General features: G+C 49.2%; 1 protein-coding gene across 6 annotated transcripts in view; it reads left to right on the top strand.

The window, feature by feature from the left end:
- Window positions 1–13,980, top strand: part of NCAM1 (neural cell adhesion molecule 1) — a 255,069-nt gene extending 241,089 nt beyond the window's left edge. For 3 of the 6 annotated variants that reach the window (XM_039496748.1, XM_039496747.1, XM_039496746.1), the window contains 4 exons: window positions 6,447–6,654; window positions 7,361–7,477; window positions 9,586–10,368; window positions 13,717–13,980. In XM_039496748.1, coding sequence (XP_039352682.1) covers window positions 6,447–6,654; window positions 7,361–7,477; window positions 9,586–10,368; window positions 13,717–13,837 — 1,229 coding nt within the window. In that variant the 3' untranslated portion in view covers window positions 13,838–13,980. The remainder of the gene's footprint in view (window positions 1–6,446; window positions 6,655–7,360; window positions 7,478–9,585; window positions 10,369–13,716) is intronic. The other 3 variants (XM_039496751.1, XM_039496749.1, XM_039496750.1) reach the window with 1 other exon arrangement.
- Window positions 13,981–22,501: the final 8,521 nt, after the last annotated feature.

The raw sequence follows: 22,501 nt of genomic DNA, 5'->3' as shown, positions 1-22,501 counted from the left end.
GTGTGCAGAGGACACTGTTTTGCACCACACAGCGTGACATCACATGTACAGTCTGTGTGAGGTCACGATGCACGGAGGATACCATTTTGCTCTACAAACTGGCATTGTCTGCTGTGTGATCTTACATGTACCAGACGTACGAGGTCACACTGTGTGGAGGATCCGTTCAACCCAGCCCCTCAGCTGAGAGCTTGTTGCAAGCACAGCAGGGAGGCACAGCCCCATGTCCCCACAGTGCTGTGATTGTGCATCTTCCGCCGCTGTGCAGAGTGGCTCATTCTCATTCCCAGACAGAAGTTTCAGATGAGCAGAAAGATTGTTTACCACACCACACCCCCTGCGCACACACCACACACAGTTTGTCCCCCGGGAGCTGGTCCAAGTGAAAGTCTTAACTACTGAATCAGCCAGGCATGAATTCTGAATACATTAGTGGAGGCGAATATATAGCACCATCTCTCCTTGCAAATACCAAGGGTGATGAATGTGTTTAATTATGCAGCTTGATGCACCGTGCTGGCAGGGTGCAGCTCTCTAGCACAAACACTCTGCAGAGTATTTAATGGCCTCCTCCTGCAAGCATCAGCATCTGGCCCTGAGAGCGGCTTGTAGAGAGAGCTGAAGAGAGAAAGACCCGTCTCAGTGGACTCCTGGCTCTCACGCCTGTCAGCATTGCAAGAGGGAACAAGATTTCTCTGGGTGTACTGGGGATGTGCTCCCCACCCATCCCCAAATAATAAAATGTGTGTGGGGACGGGGGGCAAACTGTGCTCTCCATCTCTCAGGCCTAGCATTGGTCCTTCCACATGGCAAGGCGAAGCTGCATTGGCCCAAAAACACGTGTGGCACGTGCCCTGCTGTGCTTGTACTGGATAGAGGACGAGAGTCTTCAGGCTTGCCAATCCAACACCCTTCACCAGCAATAAGAAAATAATTAGAAAGCAATAGAATCGCATCCTGACTTTTAAAAAACTAACCGCAAGGAAGCTGGAGAGTGCTCCAGCCAGCTCCACATAAATGTCAGCCACCAGCTCTGCTGCACAGTCGGTCACTGTGTGGCTGGGCCGAGCGCACGGGCTGGGGAAGCAGGTGACAGGAGTATTAAGTTACTGCTCTCGGGTGGGGCTGATGAATCCTCTGCTGGTGCCCAATGCTGCGGTTGCTGTTCAGTGGCTCAGGAAGAATAATTCTGAATAAAACAGGGAGAGCAGGTTGCTTGCTTTAAAATGCATTGTGTGCGCAGGCCGGTGCCAAGACTCTGGATGGAATCGCTCAGCTCTGGCTGTGTAAAGATGGCACTTGCTGCTGCTCACCTTGGCCACGTGGGATTCAGCTCCCTGATGGAACTACCAGGGCATCCATTCCACCGCGCTGCCAGCAGTACACACAGCACTTCGGGAGCAGTTAGCGAGCCCAACCAGTACTCAAGGGCTATGTCCAGTGGAGCACCTCACAATCTTGTAATGTATTTATCCTCCCAACGCCCTGGGCTAGGTCAGTGCTGTTATCCCTGTTTTTCAGGAGAAGAACTGAGGCACAAACAGGCTAAGTAATTGGCCACGGTCACAGGGGGTCTGAACCCAGGTCTCTGGACCATGCCGCCTCTCTGTACTCCAGGTGACCTTGGGACTTAGACATGCTAATTGCCCCCGTTACTGTCCTGCATTCATTGTTTTATAACTGGGTAGGCAAAAAACACCGTCTGGCTATGGCGGGAGTCAAGGATAAGACACGGGTTATTGGGTTAGCAAAGGGGAAGGAGAGGGCCTCGTGGCACGTGTCAGTCTATGGCAGCGTAGTTTGGCTTCCAGGAATAGAACCAGACAGTCCCACGTGTCCCCATGACCCTGCCCCTCTGGAGTATCCCTGCTGTCGGGATGGGTCACATTAATCTGCAGATGATTATGCCAAATTGCCAGAGTACAAGAATGCCCCAGCTGCTTCCTGCCCGGGGCAGTGTCTGGCAAAGCAAGTGCTTAGAGGGCTTTCAGTTCTGAGAATTTGAGGCCTCCCCATATGATTAGCTGTGTAGGGGGTGGCACCGTGTCGTGCTCAGTACAGTTCTGGAAGTGCCAATCTGCCAGTCTTTGCATGCGGCTCGATCCAGCCAATTCCCCTCTCGGAAGGCTCCTCGCATTAGGGTATCTGTGCATCCGTGCCACGGTGCTGTTTGCATTTCCCAGGTGCACAGAAAAACGATGGGTCATTTACCCATCACTTCAGCTGGGCAAATAGGTGGTCGTGAACCACTCCTCTTCCTGTGACCCTCCTGGCTGAGCCATCTCTGAGCTGGAGGTGGGCTTTGCTCCCAGTCTCACCACTGTGGGCCATTTCCAGTATTTACTCTGTTCTGCTGCCATCTCCTGCCAGGGCTGAGGATTCTAGGCCAGGACGAATGTACATGTGGAAACCAGACACGCCATAAATCCATCTCCCACAGCCAGAGGAAAAGACCGAGCCCAGGATTTATCCCGGAAGGGCTTTGTGACACCTGAGTACACTATACGGCCTTCACGCTAATCGGACACTAGCCCACAGAGATGTGTAATGCTGGTAGCAGACAAGCAGCCATTGAACTGCACGCACGCATGGGGGGGAAGGGCTGACTGGGCTATGGGGGCATCAGGTGCTTTGACACTACTATGGTCTGATGCCATAGTGGCTCTGGGAGTCACGTGGGTCAGATCTGTTTGATCTTTGTACCCCATGTGCTCTTGGAACTTGCTACTGCTGGTGCCTTCACTTCCTGTGGGCAGGAGCTTGTGCCTGAGACACTTCAACAGGGACCTGTGGGGCACACAGTCACTGACCTTATGAATTGAACGGATGCACTAAAACCGAAGTTTTGTTAGTGGGACCTCATTCCATTTAGGAAGATGTCGAATTTGTCCCATCTGCCAGACCCATTCAGGCTGCCAGCCCCTCTGCATGCAGCGCAGAGGGTTTTAACTCGGTGCGTAGGACTGGCCAAAGCAGAGGGGTCTGTCTAGTTCAGTATCCTGGTGGCCAGCCCCACGTGCGTCAGGGGAAGGTACAAGAATCCGTGCAGTGGAGTAGGCAATTATGGAACGTGACCTTAAGGAAAGTTTTCTCCTGGTGCCTGTTAATAAAGGTTTGTCTACACTGCACTTAGACACCCACGGCTGGCCCATGCCAGCTGACTCGGGCTGTGGGGCTGTTTAATTCGAAGGTAGATGTCCAGGCTCTAGGACCCTGCAAATAAACAGCCCTGCAGCCCGAGTCAGCCGCAGGTGTCTGATGGCAGTGTGGACATTGGAGGCTGGCTTAGGCCCTGGAGCAGGAAGGTTTAGGTGCCAACCAAAACTCTTCGGGTTGTTGTGCTCTTTGTTACTGTAAGCCTGAACGTTCTTGTTATCCACATCAATGTCCAACCCTTTTCTGAGTCTTAAAGTTCTCTAAGCTTGGCAGTTTCATAGACCAGTGTACTAGGTCTGGGGCATTTTCAGGTGTGCTGTTGGAAGATTTGGACCAGAGCCACTGCCAGGTGCCAAGTAACGCCCGTTACCTGCTGCCTTGCCCCGGTTAGACGAAACGTATGATCTCCGCTACCAGGCAGATTTGCTCAAAGGTTTTTTATGCAGCATAAAAAGCATTTTCCTTGTGCTAGAAGCTAAACTGTGTTCCTAACCCAGGCGCTGCTCCTTCAAACACTTGTGCATAACCTGAGCTATACTTCTGTCAGTGTCTTCAGTGGGACCACTCATGTCAGGAAAGTTAAGCACGTGCAGAAGAATTTGCAGGAGCAGCGTTGAAAACGGGATGCAGCCCACGGAGCTGTGTCATGTGCCTCTGTGGTGTAGATTGTTTGTTTCTATACCCCAGTCAGCTCACAGAAAATTGTTTTCTCCTGTTTAAAAATAGTAGAAGCAAGTATCAGTAGCAGCACAAAAACCAGCCGACAATGCAACAAAGCAAGGGAATCCCTCCAAGGTGCATGATTCCCCTGTGCAGCTTGTGGCTGGTCTCTGAGATGGGGAAGCCAGAGAGAATCAGAAACACCTGCTGGATCAACAGGGCATGAATGCAGGCATGTCCCTTTCAAGGCAATACATGGGCTTTCGTCTTTACTATAGGACTTAACGGTCACGAGCAATAGGACCCCCATCATTTTCCTTAGGAGACATTCCCGTGTGTCTCTGTCAGGGAGTCTTCCCTGATATTACCATGTCTGCACTAACGAGCTTACAGTGGCACAGCTGTACCGACAGGGGAGAGCTCTCCCGTCGACATCCTAAAACTGGCTCCATGAGCGGCGGTAGCTATGTCAGCAGGAGACGCTGTCCCACCAACACAGCGCTGTCTGCACTGGCACTTCTGTCGGTGTAACTTATGTCACACAGGGTGGTTTTTTCACACCCCTGAGTAACGTAAGTTTTACCAACAAAAGTGCTACTGTAGACGTAGCCTTAGTTTCCCAGAGCTGCAGAAGAGCTCTGTGTAGCTCGAAAGCTTGTCTCTTTCATCAACAAAAGTTGGTCCAATAAAAGATATTAACCTCACCCACCTTGTCTCTCTCCGTCATAGACCTCTTAGCTACCACGTAGCCAAGAGATGCAAATGTAACCCTTTTAGGGCCCAATCCTTCCAAGGCAGAAGTAGTATTCACATGGACGTCAATGTGCTTTGGCTAAACTCTCTCTCTCTCTCTCTGGGCAGTCAGTCTCTGCTGCACCCTGGGCATTTTTTATTTCCTCTCCCCAGTTGTGTCACACTCTGCTAGTGAAGCTCTCGAGACCAAGTGCCTGATCCCAGGCAGGGCCCCACACTGAGAATTCCCAGGTGCTTTCTGCAGTCACAAGTGAGGCAGATGTGTGGCCAGAGCATTTATACTTTAGTGATTGGACTTTGCTTTCTTTCCTATATATAGCAGCTAGAGCGCGTGTGTGTGGGCACAGGTGCAAGTGGACGTGTGTGCAGATGCACGCATCCGGGTGCACGTGTGTAGGCATAGATCCCTTGTCTGTACAGGAGATGGATGTGTCTGTAGATGCACGCATCTGGGTGCACATGTGTAGGCATAGATCTCTTGTCTATACAGGAGATGGACGTGTGTATAGATGCACGCATCCGGGTGCACGTGTGTAGGCATAGATCCCTTGTCTGTACAGGAGATGGACGTGTGTGTAGATGCACGCATGCGGGTGCACGTGTGTAGGCATAGATCCCTTGTCTGTACAGAAGATTTCTCTGGTAAATGACTAGTCATTGCCTTGCAAAATCACCTCTGTGTTTTATTAGTACAAATCTGACACTCATGATTGTGAGCAACAGATGCCAGGCAAAACCACCAGCTCTCTGCCCATCCTCATATACACACCTCTCCCCACCCTCCGTGCAGGCCAGGTGCTAGCCCCTGTGGCCACCAAGTAGCTAATGACGTCTCAGAGCTTGGCGCTCATCTCTCCCTACTCCCTCCTTCCCAAAAACCCTGGTTTTCAAAAATCCCAGAGCAGTTCATTGCTCTCGTGCCCCAAAGAGTCTCCGTGGGTTTGCACGAGTTGAGGGCATTCTCGGGCTGGCTTCAGTCGCTGAGCCTAAATGTGCCCAGCTCCCTGACTCTTCGAGCAGGGCACCCCTGTGAAAAAGGTCTGGCTCCTCCCACAGTTTCCCGCACAACTTCAGCTGGACCCCTCACTCCTGGGGAGGGTAAATCTGTCTCCCCCCGGCTGCTTCCCATCAGCCTCGTCCATGCTAGGAAGAATGGTGGCAGGTGGGAGGACTCCCAAGGACACTTGGTGTGTAGGTGTCCGCCTGGCACCAGGGAAATGCGCAGGGGCAGTGAGTCCCATGTGGCGACAAGCCCCTTTGTAATAACCCTGCTGGGAGTAGAGTCTCCCGGGCCGGTCAGCTGGTCCCTGTGCCTTCCCCCCTCTCCCCAATGAAGGACAGACCAGTGCTGAGACCCTGCAGTGTCTTTTAACATGGGGTTGAACCAGTGTGACACAGCCAGAGCCCTGGCATGGGCCCTTCTTTGTACAGCCCTGGCAGGCTGTGCCCTGGGGAAAGCCCCCCACCCCCCTTTGGAGAACACTCAGATGGCAGACACAGAGAGACCTTGCAGGTTTTTCCTGTCCCTCTCATGCTCCAGAGGACTGGGTAGGATAGTTCCCCACAGTATATTCTCTAGGCCTTTGCCCAGCAGAGCTGAGAAAAGCCCTGGTAGCCCTGCCTTGTCCAGTCCTGGAGGACGGGAGCCAGTGCAGCCTATTCCCAGGATAAGGTGCCACCAATAACAGCACTCCTAGAAAGGGTGGGGCCGGATCCCGCTATGGCATCCCACTCCCAGAGCCCTGGTCATTCCATTATAAAGTTTTGCAGAGGCCAAGGCACCACCGTAGCCATTCCCGGCACTGCTGCAGTTCCAAGACCAAGACTGCCTTCATTTAACTGCATCACCTTCTCCCCCTTCCCTTTGGTCTCTAAAGCCAGCACCAGCCCCACGTCAGGCCTAGGGACCGCTGCCATCGTGGGCATCCTCATCGTCGTCTTTGTGCTGCTCCTGGTGGCCGTGGACATCACCTGCTACTTCCTGAACAAGTGCGGCCTGCTGATGTGCATCGCGGTGAACCTGTGCGGCAAGTCTGGGCCCGGGGCCAAGGGCAAAGACATGGAGGAGGGCAAAGCTGCCTTCTCGTGAGTAACCTCTCTGCTCGCCTCTGACCTGTCCTTCCCTCAGCCACGAACTCCCTGGAGTGGAGCAGCCCCCTAGTACCACATCTCCACCTTCTAATCCAGCCTGACTGGGGGCCGCACGCTCCAGCAGTGCCTCGAGGCTGCTGCCCTTCCCCCAGGAGATTCATGCCTCCCCACACCATATTCCAGCCACAGAAGAGGCTTCATTTCTGGGGAAGCCGGCGTTCGGGCTGGCTCCAGCTCTGGCATTGCATGGGGGTTACTGCAAGGAGGGGATTTGGTTGGGGGCCACTCGTTCACTGCTGTTTCTTCGGGAGGGGTTTCTTCTGAGAGTCACCTGCTTTTTGCCCCATCCTCCTCCAAAGCCAGCATCAGGCTGAGCTAGAATCCAGCAAGATCAGGTGGAGGAGATCCCGTCTCCAGGTGCCATGTCCTTGTCGGGGCAGAGGGCATTATCTGTCCAGCATCCCAGGGTGGCTCGGGGGGCAAGGGATGAGCCACTCACTGACACTAGGTCCTGCCATGGTCCTTGTGTGGGGTTTGGGAAGGGGGCATGTGTCGGGGCTGAGAACCAAGCCACTGTCCCAGGCCAGCCCCACCTTCCCATGTGGGCAGTTGCTGCTGGCAGCCTGTCCCGCCCACCCCCAAGGAAGGGTGCTTGTTTGAGGCTGGGAACCACTCACCCGAGTTTGCAATCTCCTTTCAGAAAAGACGAGTCAAAAGAGCCCATCGTGGAGGTGCGGACTGAGGAGGAGCGGACCCCGAACCACGACGGGGGCAAACACACAGAGCCCAACGAGACCACGCCGCTGACGGAGCCTGAGTAGGTCGACATTCAGTTGTTCTCGCGCGCGGTCAGTGCAGCCTCATCTGCCACTGTAGCCTCTGGCCTCTCGCGTAGGTGACCCAGGCAAGAGAAGGAGAACGGTCACGGCTCGGAGCTGGGTCCCTGCCCTGTCACAGTGAGGAGCTCCTCTCTCCCTCAGCACCGTTTCCTTTGTAATATTTGCAAAGAACAAGAACAAAGCTTCGGGGCCAAGTGCTTCCCATGGTAGAGCACCGTCACCCAGCCCTGCTCATTGCCAGGACTGCCGGGCAGATGCCCTATATCACACTGCCTCCTGGCGGCGCAATGCTGTGCTAGTTAGTGCTGCACCCATGGTACGGCGTCGACGCCTACTCGCCCCGAGCGAAAGGGCCTCCTGGAATTGATAGCGACAGAGCAGCTGCGCGCTGGATTTGTTCCAGATTTACAGCTCTGGTGGGAGGCATGTCGCAAGTTCAGACATCCCTGCCTGCACATTGGGCCAAGAGAGGGTTTAGGAGTTACCCATGGGTCTCGTGTGCACCAAGGAAATTCACCATTTGGGCATGAGCCATGGTTTGGTGCATCCACACTAGCCAGGATGAACTAGATTTGCCCAGCATCCAATTTAGTCCTGTTCTAAACTGTGGTACTGGCAATGGCCTCTGGGCACCTACTCCATCATTCCCAGTTCAGCTCCCAGAAGCAGTGCATGCTGGGAGATTTCAGAAGGCCACCAGTGGACTGTGTGGCAGAAATGGGCAGAGTAGTTGAACCATATCTACTTGTTTGAATCCACTAAACTGGCTGCGAGTGGACCAGTTTATTAAACCTGCTGGAAGATGGCCCATTCTGACTGGGTATTGGATCATCTCTGTGTCTGGATGCAAGTGTCTTACAGACACTCCTGGGCTCTATGGAACAGGAGATAGATATCATCTGAGCTCTCCAAGAAGAAATAATGTCTTTGTCCAGTTAATGTTTTGGCTCTGGTTTGCGGTTGACCCAGCGAGTTTCTTATTTTCTCACTAGGTTGTCAGTCATTGGGTCTCTAGGCTTCCCCATCCGTAGTGTTGCTCTCTTCTCTGTTGGGGTGAGAGGTGAGAATAACTGGTGCTAATGGCGTTGCTGACAAACTGGGTGTCTGGGCCTGGCCAGGAGAGAAGCAGGAGCCATATTTTATGCAACAGAACTGGCCTGGGGATGTGCTCTTGCTGTTAAATGTGTTGAGCTTTCCTTGGGTTGTTTTGTTGAACTTTTAATGAAGTGATTAACCTTTATGGAGGTTGCCTCCAATTAATAAGCCCGTGGTGGTGGTGTCGAAAGCGCTGGCTTCTCACTCGATTAACTGTTGTCTTTCCCACAACGTCCCCTCCCCCACTTCCCTCCTCATTAAAGCTTCTGGCTTCAGAAAGGCTCCCATCAGTAAAGCCATCTAGGCTCCACCATGGCTGCCAAAGCACGGTTTGTGCTGTCACACATCGTCCTGAAGTAACGCTGACCCTAGTTGGAACCAAACTAAAGACAGACTCAGAAGGGAGGAAGGTGCTGGCCCAAAGTGTGTGGGACACATACTCTGAGGCTAGATGAAAGTAAGAGGTGCACAGATACCGGGGCAGGGCTGAGGCAGGAGGCTTGGACCCAGGGCCCTGGATCAGGACCAGAAATGTTGGTGAGGCCAAGATGTGTTACTGGCTCTCAGGATTGGGACCTCAGGAGCAGGAGGAAGACAAGGGTCCATGGGATGTTGGGGAGGAGGCTGAGGAGGGAGGCTAGGTTAGGGGTGAAGAGCCTCTCTACAGGGCATAGATTGGGGTGAAGTTTGGCTTAAGACTTGATACACAAAACGCCATGTGAGCAAGCTGCTCCTGGAATGCCATGTACTCTCTGCTCTTCCTCCTCTTCCTCGTCGCTCTTTGATCTCCCCACTTGGTGCCTGTTCCCAGTGGCACATCTGGCCTCAGCAGGTTCTTCTTCTCTTGCTTCTGTGTCCTCTATGTGCATTACAACTGCATGCCACGCTGCTGCTGCTTGCGCTGCGCCGTCTCTTGCCTTCCCACTCATTTCCCCCCTATCATTTATGGGCTTCATTGTCTATTTCTCTTCTACTCCTGTCCTCCTCGCAGGCACCCAGCTGACACTACAGCTACGGTGGAGGACATGCTGCCTTCCGTAACCACGGGCACCACTAATTCTGACACTATCACCGAAACCTTTGCCACTGCTCAGAACAGCCCGACCAGCGAGACCACCACCCTGACTTCCAGTATTGCCCTGCCAGCCACAGCTATCCCTGACTCAAACTCCGTGCCGCCCAGCCAGGCCACTCCGGCCAAAGGGGCGGCCACCTCAGCTTCCTCGCCACTGTCCTCCTCGGCCCCCAAAGTCGCCCCCCTGGTTGACCTCAGCGACACCCCAACATCTGCTCCGGCCACTAGTAATTTGTCTTCGAGTGTCCTGGCCAACCAAGGGGCAGTGCTCAGTCCCAGCAATGCCACCGGCATGGCTGAGGCCTCAAAGGCGCCAGCTGGTAGCAAGCCGTCTGCCCCAGCCCCTGCAAACCCCGCTAGCCCTCCAGCTTCTTCAGAGCCCAAGCAGGAGGTGTCAAGCACCAAAAGCCCAGAAAAGGAAGCTGTACAACCCAGCATGGTGAAGAGTCCAACAGAAACAGCCAAGAACCCAACTAACCTGAAGAGCGAGGCTGCCTCAGGCAGCACCACAAACCCCTCCCAGAACGAGGACTTTAAAATGGACGAAGGGACCTTCAAGACCCCAGACATTGACCTTGCAAAGGATGTTTTTGCAGCTCTTGGCACTTCTGCTCCTGCCAGTGTGGCTAGTGGGCAAGCTCGCGAGCTTGCTGCTCCCACTGTAGACAGCTCTGTACCGCTGGCACCGGCAAAGACCGAGTATGGCTGCCTTTAATCTTCTGTGGTGTGTGTGCTGTGTGTCCTGTGCGTTAGTGCTGTGTTCTCATTGGATGTTCTCTTAACTAACCTCATTGTTTCTCTAGCAAACTAACTCACCTGTTAACCACTACAGCAGGACCCGGCACTAGGGAGGCTGGGTGAAAGGAGGAGTAGGGGGCCCCTGGGTGCAGTGCAGACAGGTGTCTAGTCCACAGGGAAAGATGAAGCAGTCAATTGATCATGTGTTAACAGTTAGGCTTCCATCCTGTTCTCGATTCTGTTGGGAAAGGGCTCAGGACCGCTTCCTTGCGGCAAAAAGGGGCCTGATCCTGACAAAAACTGTGCCGTTGAAGTTCACTGGCGACAACAGACCAAACTCAATTTTACTAATGTAAATCCAAAGCAGCTCAACTAGAGTCACTCCAGTTTTACTCCATTGCAAGGCAAGGCAGAACCTGGCCAGAAGGGGAACTGTGGGTGCTCAGTACATTTCGGGATCAGGCCCTACATTAGCAAGTTCCCTATGAAGAAAGGACCTGGGGCAAGGCTGCCTGTGGGACCAGCACAGCTGTTCGGGGCTGGCCCATTTGGACGTGTCTCATCCTGGTGAGCTAGTGATGAATTTCCCTCCATCCAGTCTCCCCTCGGCTCCCACAAGCGGTTAAGAGAGAGCCACTAAGCCTGTAGGCATGAAGGGACAGCCTCATTCCATCTGAACGGGATCCCCCCACCCCCGGGCATCAGCCTGTGCCTTGCATTTGGCAAGAGACACTGTGCTGCTTGGAGTTGCAGACAGCTTTGGCTGCAGCATTAGCCATTCCTGGTTTGTTGGGGGGGGGGGGTGATGTGGGGGCAGGTTGGGCGAGGTGGGAGGATAGGGCTGCTTCACTGGCTCAGGCTGGACAGCGGTTCCTGGGAGAGCCTGCAAAGCGGAGGAGTGGGGAGGGCTGACAGGCAGTGCATGGACTCTCTCTCCTCTTCAGGGTGTTGGCACTGTCTGGGTTCAGCACAGCCTTCTGGCTGCCTGGTTGGGTGCCGCACATTGTCAGAGGCAGGATCAGATGAAGGAAGCAACCACTCCTTCCCAAATGCCATTGGGCTGGTGCCCTCCTGAGGGAACAGGGGTTCTTGGGTTGGAAGAACAGCTCAGATTTGTGGGAGCAGCTGGTTTGATGCGACACGATGCTGAGTCGTGGCTTTGGCTGGAACTTCTCCTCCCCCCCTCCCCTTCCCAGGAAAAATACCCCTGTGCTCACAGCTTTGTGTATTAGCACCCACAAAGCCTGGGACTCCAAAGTTTGGGTTCAGTGCCGTTCCTCTGGCGTGGGCGGTACTCAGTCCGGTCCTAAGCGTTCTGCAGACTGCAGGTAGTTCCTGCCAGAGCAAAGTCAAAGCACGTGCTGTTCCATAGCATTAGTTTAGGTGCCTGGCTCCTCGTGGCTTCTGGTCACCCCCTCATGCCTGCTGTGCTGCTTCCATCCACTAACCCACAGCATGTGCATCCTGCCACCCGCGGCGCAGGAGGCGTCTTCAGCCTGGGAGGTGGAGCAGCACAGCAGATGTACTTGGGGTGGTCTGACCACACAGCTGTAGTGAACAAGGCTAAGTGACTCCGTGGCAGAGGAATCCTCGGTCACTTAGTTATATCGCAGTAGTGCCTGTAGGACAGGGCCCCGCTGTGTCCAGCATCTAGCACCACATAAGGAAGAAAGAGTCCCTGGCCCGAAGAACTTGCAGCCGAAGTGCTAGGAGGCTGTAGCATGTGCTGCTGGGATTGACATGGAAGAAGCTCAGGGGATGCATTGCCAGCAGCGAGCAGGCATTTCCACCTGCAGCCCCTCTTCCCACTTGCACATGCAGAGAGTCCTTCCAGTCCGGCCCTCTGCCCGCGTCACGCGAGTCCCAGAATCCAAGGTAGAAACCAAAAAGCATCTCTGCAATGTACCTTTTTGGCATCAGAGTATTCTCTTCGCTTGGCTAGTCTGTGTGAGGGGAACCTCTGGGCAACTTCACGGCCTGCATCCTACACTCTGAGGGGAAATCTTTACACTGCAAATATCCCCGTCCCTAGCCAGTCACATCAGTAACAGCGGCCAGGCTGCTCCACAGCTCCAGCTAACAAAGCCTCGGTGGTGAAGTGAACCCAGGAAACTTTCTCACTAGCTAGACCCCTCAGCTGGAGGTGCCCAGTGTGCTGTACATGTACCACACCGCCTGGCAGGAGCAACGGGTGGGGATTGCTTCCATCTGTGGATACCTGGTTTCCAGTGCGGCTTGGCTCAGCATGAAATGAGCTTTGCAGCCTCGACTGGTGGCGATAGTGTGTGGCCTCTCCCCTCTCCCCTGGGGGCGGGGGAAAGGAGAGCGTGCATTGGCTTTGCTGGAATTTAGACTCATGTTAGATAAATACATCCCTGGTCACAGTTTTCAGCTCAAAAAAATGTGAACTCACTGCAAGCAGGAAGGATCTGAGGCTCCCAAGGAAGCCGAGGTAGATGTTGCTCAGCTCTGGAAGTCCCCCACTGCTTATTCTTGTGTCACAGAGTTAGGGCCAGGTCATCAGTCTTTACTCACATTAGCTTGCACTGCTGGAGAAGGACACTCACCTTCAAGCTGCTGTACAGGGCCCAGGGCTGGCTGAGGGGGAAGCCGGGGTACATGCACTGTACCAGTCTCCCCCCCCCGCAGCAGAAGAGCCCCTATGGTACCATTGTAGCTGGTGTACATTGAAGTAGCCCTGTGGCTTCTCTAACTTAGTTGGGTCCCCTTGCTGGCCCCAGGAGGTTGCACTTGGGGCAGCTGGGAATTACTGTCCTTGTTTCTGAGGATGTCGTTCTCAGAGCTGGGAGAATAAATTCCATCCCTTTTTCTCTCTGCCCATGTATCGTGGTGTTCTCAGATTTACTCTCAGAATTCTGCCTCCAAGAAGAAAGCCCCCACTATTAAAAATTCAACCTGTTTTGATTGGGCACTCCAGTTTGGTAGTGTTTCTGTCCTTTGATTGGACGGGGTGATTTGTAGACTCAAGTTTCCACTGCAGTTGCACACGGCGTTTGCATTTCCTGCAAATGCTTCTGGCAGCAGCCTGGTTCCGTGGAGCATTCCTGGAAAGCAAACCCAAAGGGGATGGGAGTGAAGTCCAAGCACATGTATTTCCAAAGCTGAAGGTCTTTTGCAATATTCCCCCAGCTCTAGTCACGCTGCTGTAGAAGATGGGGTGATGCTTTGTATGGAACATCTTGGAGCCATTCCAGAAGTATATCTATCCCTTAATGCTAGGACATCTGAGTGAATAAACCAACTGATGGCCTCTCTCTAAACTGTGCTGTTTTGGTGACTTTTCCACAGGAAAACCCCTGTAGAAGAAAAATCTGAGGTGCAAGCAACGGAACCGAAGACACCTCCACCAGAAGTCAAGACGGTCCCCAACGAAGCCACACAAACAAATGAAAACGAGAGCAAAGCATGATCAGCAGCAGCAAAGAACAAAAAATGACAGAACAACTTCACCTGAGCATTTAAAACACAACACACATCTCATTCCTCTAGTGTCTTTTGCCTTTAAAAGAAAAACAGACAAAATGAAAGAATGCATAAATGGGGATCTCTTTTTTTTTTTCTTCGTAGGTTTGTAGGAAGGTTCTATTTGTTGTGCACTTGCTTTTAAGGAAAAATAAAATAAGGTTTTTTTTAAAAAAGGTTGATCCCGCAACCAAATCAGGGCTCAATGAGCCCTGCATATATTCAAACAAACAAGGTCACGAACATCAGTTGCAAATATGGTTAGGAAGCTCAAAACCAACTAGATTTAGGGGTGGGTGGGAAATTAACCCTGACTTTTCTTTGGTTAGCCTAACAGAGTAAACAGCTGTACCACCAGGTACAGCCAGTACTGAATGAACAAAGTCCACAATTTATTTTTATACTTTTCAGTCGAGTTTGAAATATGTAAAGCCTCGTAAATAAGTTAACATTTCTGTTCACTTTATATTTGTTCAGTAGGCAAAGTATCTCTCGCCCTTTGTGACTGAATCCAATCTCCAGCTTAGACAGTTATTTGGGGGGTTATTATTATTATAGTTATTTTTAGGAAGAATGCCAAAATTGCAGCTTCGGGGATATATTTCAATTTGCAGTATTCAGACTTCTACATTTTTTTTTAAATTTTATTTTAAATCTTTTTGCCAACTTTTGTTTTTTCCAGTGTTTACAGTCGACAAATGTTTTTTTTTACTTTTGTTGTGTTTAAATGTAAGTGTAAAATAGCTGCCTTTTTTTAAGTAAATACAGTCTATAGATATTAGATTTACTAGCATGCTTGCTTTGCAAAGGGAGACATTTTAAAATATGGATGTTTACAATAGTTGTTTCCCCTTTATCTTTTTTAATTATTATTATTATTATAATTATTATTTCTTACTGGAGTAAGAAGATAAGTAACACCGTTCATTTTACTTTTGGTGGGTGGACAACTTGTCACCAACCAAGGTCTGTGTCTAGCAATGCATTTAAGTGCATTAACGTTAAGCATGGGCCTAGTAAATGGAAATACTGGTATGCTTAAAGTTAAGCATGCACTCAAGTCCTTTGCTGGACCAAGGACCAACTGCATAAGAGAAATATGTTCTCTGCTTTTCTTAGACATTCTCCCCTGTTCCTTCCAGGAATCCTCCCTCAGCTCTGAGAAGCAAAAGGGAGTTTGTACAGTCAGGGCTGGTCTAGTCTCGGTGAATAGATGTTTGAATAAACCAGTTCCCCCTTTTTAGGAAATAAATAAATAAATAAATACTATTGTCTTTTACTCTAGGATTTCAAAGGAAAGAGCTTGTGCACTTCAGGAAACTAGCATCTTCTTTTGGGGAGTGGAAACACTAAAAAGTCCTTTCATTCACTGGGGTGAAATTCACCAACACAAGGTGTATACACCACATTTATGGTCTGATCCTGTAAAGATTTAACTGCATGATTTGATGCTCACAGAGTAGTCCACTCATGCTTTACCAGATCAGGGCCTCAAAGACCTATCCGAAGCCTCTTGACATTGATGGAAAGACTCCCATTGACTTCGTTGGCCTTTGGATCATAGCTGTAGTGCTCAAAATGAGGCTGATGTGGTGCATAAGCTTTGCACAGGGGTGAACTTTGCTCTTACAGCAGCATCAGTAACAATTGCTATTTGGAATCCTAGAAAAACTGCAAATTTTGAGTGAGAAAAAGAGCAAATGAGGGGTGGGGCAGAGGAGGCAGAGAGGGTGGTTGGGGAAAGACCAGCCTTTGTATAGAAATTTTCCCCCTTTTTTGGTTTTTATTTTGTTTTTGTTTTTAATTTTTTGTTTTGTTTTCCATTCTACTTTAGATCTGCAAGCTTGTGCACTGTGGGCGCGTGAGTATTTTAGTGTGAAACGTGGTTTTTGTCATAGTATTGAAATAATGAAAATAAAAATAAAAAAAAAACTTCAACATAGTTTGGATGTGGAAGATGTAGCGGATAGTTCAGATAAAAAAAATTATTCAGGAAAATAAATAAAGAGAATAAGTCTTATAGGGAACAGAAGCCTTTAAATGAGAAACAAACAAACCTGACTACAGCATACATTCCTTTGTGCTATGGTAATGAACAAATGAAAGAAGATTTTTGGGTGGGGAGACTGCAGTTTGTCTCAGCTACATTGAACCACTCTCTTCAGTGTACTCTTATAATGACGCAGTCTTTAACAGTGGCATCGCTAGATTATAATTTCAAACTGTGAAAAATAATGGTCTTGTCATTTGCTAAATGTGGGGGTTTTTTGCAATTTTTTTCTCAGCTCCTGGGGATGGAAATGGAGGCTATCTGTGTGTGTGTACCTAAGCACACGTGCACACGCAACGCCCATCCTTAACATGCCACTAGGATGGATGGATGTTTGATTAAACATCCTGGACCAAATCTGACCCTTGCTTATCCCCATCGGGGCAGCATGGGTGTAACTAGGGGGAAGATTTGGCCCATGGTCCCTAAGAAAACATTTTTTTAAGAGATGGATTGATCAAATGTGGCATGAAAGGCCACCGTGGCTTCTAGAGAAGTCCACATAGCCATGGGGGAATCGATGAGTTGGAAGAGAGCGTGTGTACCTCAGTTCATAATGATTACCAAGAGAATCTGTTCATCATTCGTGTGAAGTTGTTGATGGCTTTGACTTGCTTTGCCAACTATATTCTATACCTCATAAGTTATTACCCCTTGAGAGCTGAGCAGCTGTTATGAGGCAAATACTGCACAATCCTAATGATTAGATGCAAATCCATTGACACTGGTCAAGGTCTGTTTGATAAGTACTTGGACTTGTGATATGGATACCTAAATTGGCATTTGTCTCGAATAGGAAACCAATTCCGAGCCGGATTCAAAGCCCATCCAAGTCAATAAGAAAGACTCCCGTTGATTTCAGTGGGCTTTGAATTGAGACTCAAGAAGTGGACATCATTGCTAGATACCAGCAAATGCTGTGTTTACTGGACTCGTAGTCAAATCCATTCTGCCCCTTTTCAACACTGGCCTGAGATTTCTCAACCATCAGTACTTGCGTATCGACTCTTGAAAGCATTTTTATACTTCTCCATAACCAGAGAGTGTCATTTTAATTTAGAAATATTCCACTTTTCTGAACTAAAATAGTTTATTCTTCATTATTTTTTTTTAATCTTTGAAGAGGGACCAACCTGGCACCGTTTACATTGTATATATTTATATATGTGTTGTTGCCATACATATATATTTATATAGCCACCGAGACTGATCAGCTTCTGGTAGTGGAGTGATTGCATTTCATGTTGCACCATACATACAATACCAAGACAACAGCACATCCAATTGTTCAGCTTTTAGACTGGAGTTTTATTTTCACACTTTTATATGGAGCCTTCGGACCCCAGGTTTTCGCAATAGGCTGTTTTGATAGTGGTTCTCAGACCCTCCATTGACATCCCTACCCAGCATTCCCTACTTTTGGGGGCCTTCTATCTTGTTATAAAAAAACAAAAAACTTTTTACCAAGTGAAACATTGATATCACCTTTATTTCCATTCTCACCGGTGTAAATACTGATACTAACGGAGAATTTTGACTTTGCATTCTGTCAGAATACTTGTGTTCAAATAAAAATTACAAAAGAAAACCAACCCCACTTCTTAAGTCTAGCCTTTCTGTTGCCTGGTGCGTCGTGTGTCCACATACAGGCCCACGAGATCCTTTCTAGTGCTTAATATTTGACCCTTCAAGGGGTTCAGGCACCAACTTCTGTTGTTACTAGCACAGTGGTGACAATAGGGACTGTGAGTTCTGGTTAAAAGAGGTGTCATCTTGATAGTGGAGTGGAGACTGAGTAAATGGATCACTCAGTGATTCCCTGTTCTGTTCATTCCCTCTGAAGTACATGGCCTTAGCCACTGTCAGAAGGCAGGATACTAGGCTAGATGGAACTTTGGTCTGACTCAGTGTGGATGTTCATTAGCAGAGAAGGATTTGGATCTGGACTATGTGAGAGGTGATGCTTGTGGGATGGACTCTCCCAAGACCAGCCGTTGTTCAAATTCCTTACCTTTGCTGGAGGCTCTTCTTCCACCTCATAGGCCGCTTGGTAAAACACTCAAGCCCAGTCACAGAGGAGAATATTTTTAAGGTTGGTTCTTTTCAGCTCCTAATCCTGTTCCCAAGACATTTAACATGGAAATGCGTATTAAAGGTCTGGGTTTAGAGTGAGCTGGAGAGGTTGTGAGCCAGTTCACCAGCCATGCATATACCTGGGTATGTGTTTGTTTTAAACAGCATACTGAGTCACAAACCAGCATTTCCCAGGTGTGAGCTCTGTAATTAGCTATGTCTGTTTATGATGGAAAATGCAGCCCTGTAACACAGAATCCTCCAATTTGCTTTCCTATGGGTAAAGTTAACTCTGCTCTCCTACATCTCATTTATCAGAACAGCTCCAATGAGCAGCCACTGGGAGTCCTTTGCCGACAGTGTTTCCTATGGAAATCGTGCTATAATTTACCTTGCCAAAAGTGTTTCTACTAATGCATTAGATGCAGCTACACGTAATTCAATCCCCAGATTTGATCTCCAGGGACACGGGGGTAAGAGGAATTAGAACTCTGATTTGTATCCGTACCTGGGTGCACAAATTGTGCAATGGCCTATGCAATCTATAGGCCATTACCCTATAGATTGCATAGGTTGGCGGCACGATGGTTGTTTTGATGGAGATATTTTGATTGGTTCCGCATTCACTGCAGGTGATGCGGCCGAACAGTGTCCTGGCAATGACCCAGAGGAAAAGAGTCCCTCACAGCTGCAGCCAGACTCAGTGACGAGGCAGCTTATGAAACAACTACTTCTTCTCAGGCTCCTCGCACTTTGTACATCTGGATTGTGTCCCGGCCTGCAGCAATATTGACTTATTTCATTGGTCATTTTGATTTAACAGTGAATTAAAACTGAGTGTGAGAAAAAACATGCAACATACAATGAAGCCACTGGTCAGGATTTTAAAAATGAAGGCCTAAAAGACTATATTTAGGCACCTGAATCAGTGGGCAGATTTTCAAAAGTTCCAAGTCTCCCGCAGTCCCTGCTGGCTGGAATTTTCAATTTTCACCTATACGATTGAGAAGCATAAGACTCATTGACTTGGACCTTGTGCTCCTAACTCACCTCAGGGCTTTTGAAAATCCCACATTGGTTTTAGTGGGAGCCTATCGTGTTCCGGCCATCGGAAAATCAGGCTACTTAATTTAAGTGCCTAAAGATGTAATTCAAAGCCTGGCTTCAGGCTCCCATTTAAAAAAAAAAATCTCAGAATGAGTCGTAACAATCTGCTTTCCATCTGTGGAGAGCCATTTCCCTCGCAATCCCAGCTCAGTGTGGGACAATTTTTGCTGAAGAAAACGCTTTTATTAATATTTTACCGGCTATTATGACCCCGAAGAGTTCCTGAGTTTTACACTACAGCATGAATTCCAGCTAACCCCAGCGTTACTAGGGAAATAGCCTGACAGGCATGAACGCATTCTACATAGGATCTGATGAGTCAGGCATCCAGTGAAGAGCCACGATGATCTAGATGTGACCAGTGCGCTGATCTGTTGTGCCACTTGCAAAGTGATGGCAGAAACTGGTCTCGTGCATTTAGTGAATGGCGTACAGTGTTTTTTTATTACAAAAAAACTCCCTATTATGTAAACAATATCTCGCTAGCAGCCACATAGCATCAGAATGCAGACATGTGGGAGGAAATATCACTGAAGGATCCTGTGGAGCGTAATCAATGGGGCGGTTGGGTGTCAAACATTTTAAAGATATGGACAAATTGGAAAGAGTCCAGCAGAGAGTAATGAAAATTATTAGGGAGCTGGAGCACATGACTTACAAAGAGAGGCTGAGGGAACTGGGCTTGTTTAGTCTGCAGAAGAGAAGAGTGAGGGAGGATTTGATAGCAGCCTTCAACCACCTGAAGGGGGGGTTCCAAACAGGATGGATCTAGACTGTTCTCAGTGGTGGCAGATGACAGAATAAGGAATAATGGTCTCAAGTTGCTGTGTGGGAGGTCTAGGTTGGATGTTAGGAAACACTTTCACTAGGAGGATGGTGAAGCACTGGAATGGGTTACCTAAGGAGGAGGTGGAATCTCCATCCTTAGAGGTTTTTAAGGCCTGGCTTGACAAAGCCCTGGCTGGGATGATTTAGTTGGGGTTGGTCCTGCTTTGAGCAGGGAGTAGATACCTCCTGAGGTCTCTTCCAATCCTGATCTATGATTCTATGGAGGTCACTCAGCTTGGATATCCTAGATCTCATCTGACGACTGCAGCGGTGTCACAATGGATTTACATTATATTATACATCCTGCTCTGTGCTAGCTCCTAGGTATTCACCCGTGTGCTCTTGTAGTCAAGAATGAGAGCATCATGTTGGATCATTTGATTTATTGTTCCCCTTCCCACATCAAGAATATGTGGGACCAGCTTCCCTCTAATTTCAGGGAGCCATCACTCTGCTGCTGCTCCAAAATCATGCCCATGATGCAGTCATCTGGCTTCCAGAGCCCTTATTTTAAGAGCTGCACAGTCTCCAGGGAGGCATGGGCAGCCTCCAGTTTATTAACCACAGGAGAAAACCACATACAAAGAAGGAGCCAGACACAAACCAGGTTCCTGCTCCTGAGGTCAATGACGTAACTGCCCGCCCCGTCCATTGACTTCACTGGTGCAGATTGATGTCCTAGAAGGAGCCCTGTTAGTGCTGTCATTTCCTTTGCTCCTAGACTGATTTCCCTTTGCTAATCCTCTCATTTACACTCTGGGGATGGGTCCCAGCCCACCGTGCTCTTAAAGGGAGAACACCCTGTTGCTGACCAGGATGGCTAGTGACGTCATGCAGTTGCTAGCCTGGCGTCCCCTTGCCCAGTGACACTGAGTATATTACTGCTTTAGGAGAGGGCAAAGGCTGGTGATGCTCAGGAAGTTGTTGGTTTTTTTCCAAGGGAAATTTTGGATGACAATATTTTTTTCTTTGTTTTTTTACTGCAATTTTCTTCCAAATTTGGGGCATTTTGTCAAAAATTGCTCAAACTGGAATGTTTTGGGTTTGGTTTGGTTTGGGTTTTTTTTGACCGGGGAGCAAGGGGGGCAGTGCTTTCTTCACAGAAAGCCCAACGTTTTCAACAAACAAGATTTTTTGGCAAAAGTTTCCATTGCAGCGAAAAAGTCATTTTCAGTTGAAAAAAAAATGTTTAGACTAACCCCCAAACTCTAGCAAGGACATTTGAACAGATAAGCCAACAATTCTCTTTCATAAGCAAATCTCTGACGTTGGATCATACTCCTGCTAGCCAGCAAGAGCGGGTATTTCCCCAGCCATGACGCTGCAGTGCCTAGCTATGGCTGGATTCCGCTGCCTGGTGTTCATCCCGTTTCCTGCTGCAGTGTCTTAATGAACTCTGGGCTCTGATATCCTTTCCTGTAGATCTTTGTTCATCCTGGTGTTCATCCCGTTTCCTGCTGCAGTGTCTTAATGAACTCTGGGCTCTGATATCCTTTCCTGTTCGCTAAGAGATTAATAGAGCACCTGGAATGCTTGCCCTAATTTACTGTTGCTGCAGAGCACAGGCCCATGTATTAAGGTGATGAGTTTTCTATCCCTGGTGTCAGAGTTGTGCTCAATGACAAATAGGACTGAAAAAAATCCTTCTTAGATCTTTGTATTTTCTCCAACCATTCATCAAGCTCAAGTTCTACCTTCCAGAGGACTTTTTACTTCTCTCTGCCTTTGTTGAATCCACAGCACCTCTGCCATCAATTTCCTAAGTACATCCCTTGATTACTGGGGATTCTCTTTGTATTGCTGAGTTGACTGAAGGGTGAGTCCCTTCTGCATTTGAGATGGATGGATGGATGCACACCATTTATTTTTTTCCATTCCTCTGGCTGTGCCAGTGGGTAGGTTTGGCCTCTGAGTCAGGTGCCAGAACAGCCTGGTTTGGGATACCTTTACTGAAGTTGCCATAGGGCAATGAAAGGTCGTCCAGGTTTAACAACCCTCCATTAGTCAGCCCTCTGCTAGGTGCCAGAATTTCGCCTGACAGCTCTTGTGTGTGTCAGTTCAGAGTAGAGGCTACAGCGCCAAGGTGAAGGCCCAGAACAGGTTTATAATCAAAATGACCTTCGCAGAACAAATGGCGTTTGCAGCTTGCTGTAGATAAATGCAGACACGTACAAATCCAATCCACTAGGGCTTTGCAAGTTAGACTCTCAGAGCCTTTGGCTTCTTTGCTTCCAGTTCCCAATATACTTGGCTTGATTCAGCAACCTCTGGGCTCCCTTTCGGAGTGAGCTAGAGGGGGTGTGTGTCAATTGCATTATGACTTAGTGTCTGTAATTCTGTGGTGTCACCGTGCAGCTGGCCATGGGGCAGGTCTTCCAACTATTGGAGAAGCCCCCAGACACAGCAAACTCTGCCATGAGGCTGCATAGATATATACATGGTACAGTATGCTAGGCTGTCCATCCTCCCAGTGTTCTGCCAGTGCTCTGGGAGAGATGTAACCAAATATCAGCTACTGAATTCTTTTGCTGCATTGACTCACCGGTTTGAACC

Source organism: Mauremys reevesii, linkage group 12 (genome assembly GCF_016161935.1).
Source record: "Mauremys reevesii isolate NIE-2019 linkage group 12, ASM1616193v1, whole genome shotgun sequence".
In the NCBI taxonomy this organism is placed as follows: Eukaryota; Metazoa; Chordata; order Testudines; family Geoemydidae; genus Mauremys; species Mauremys reevesii.
This window is presented reverse-complemented; position numbering and strand designations above follow the sequence as displayed.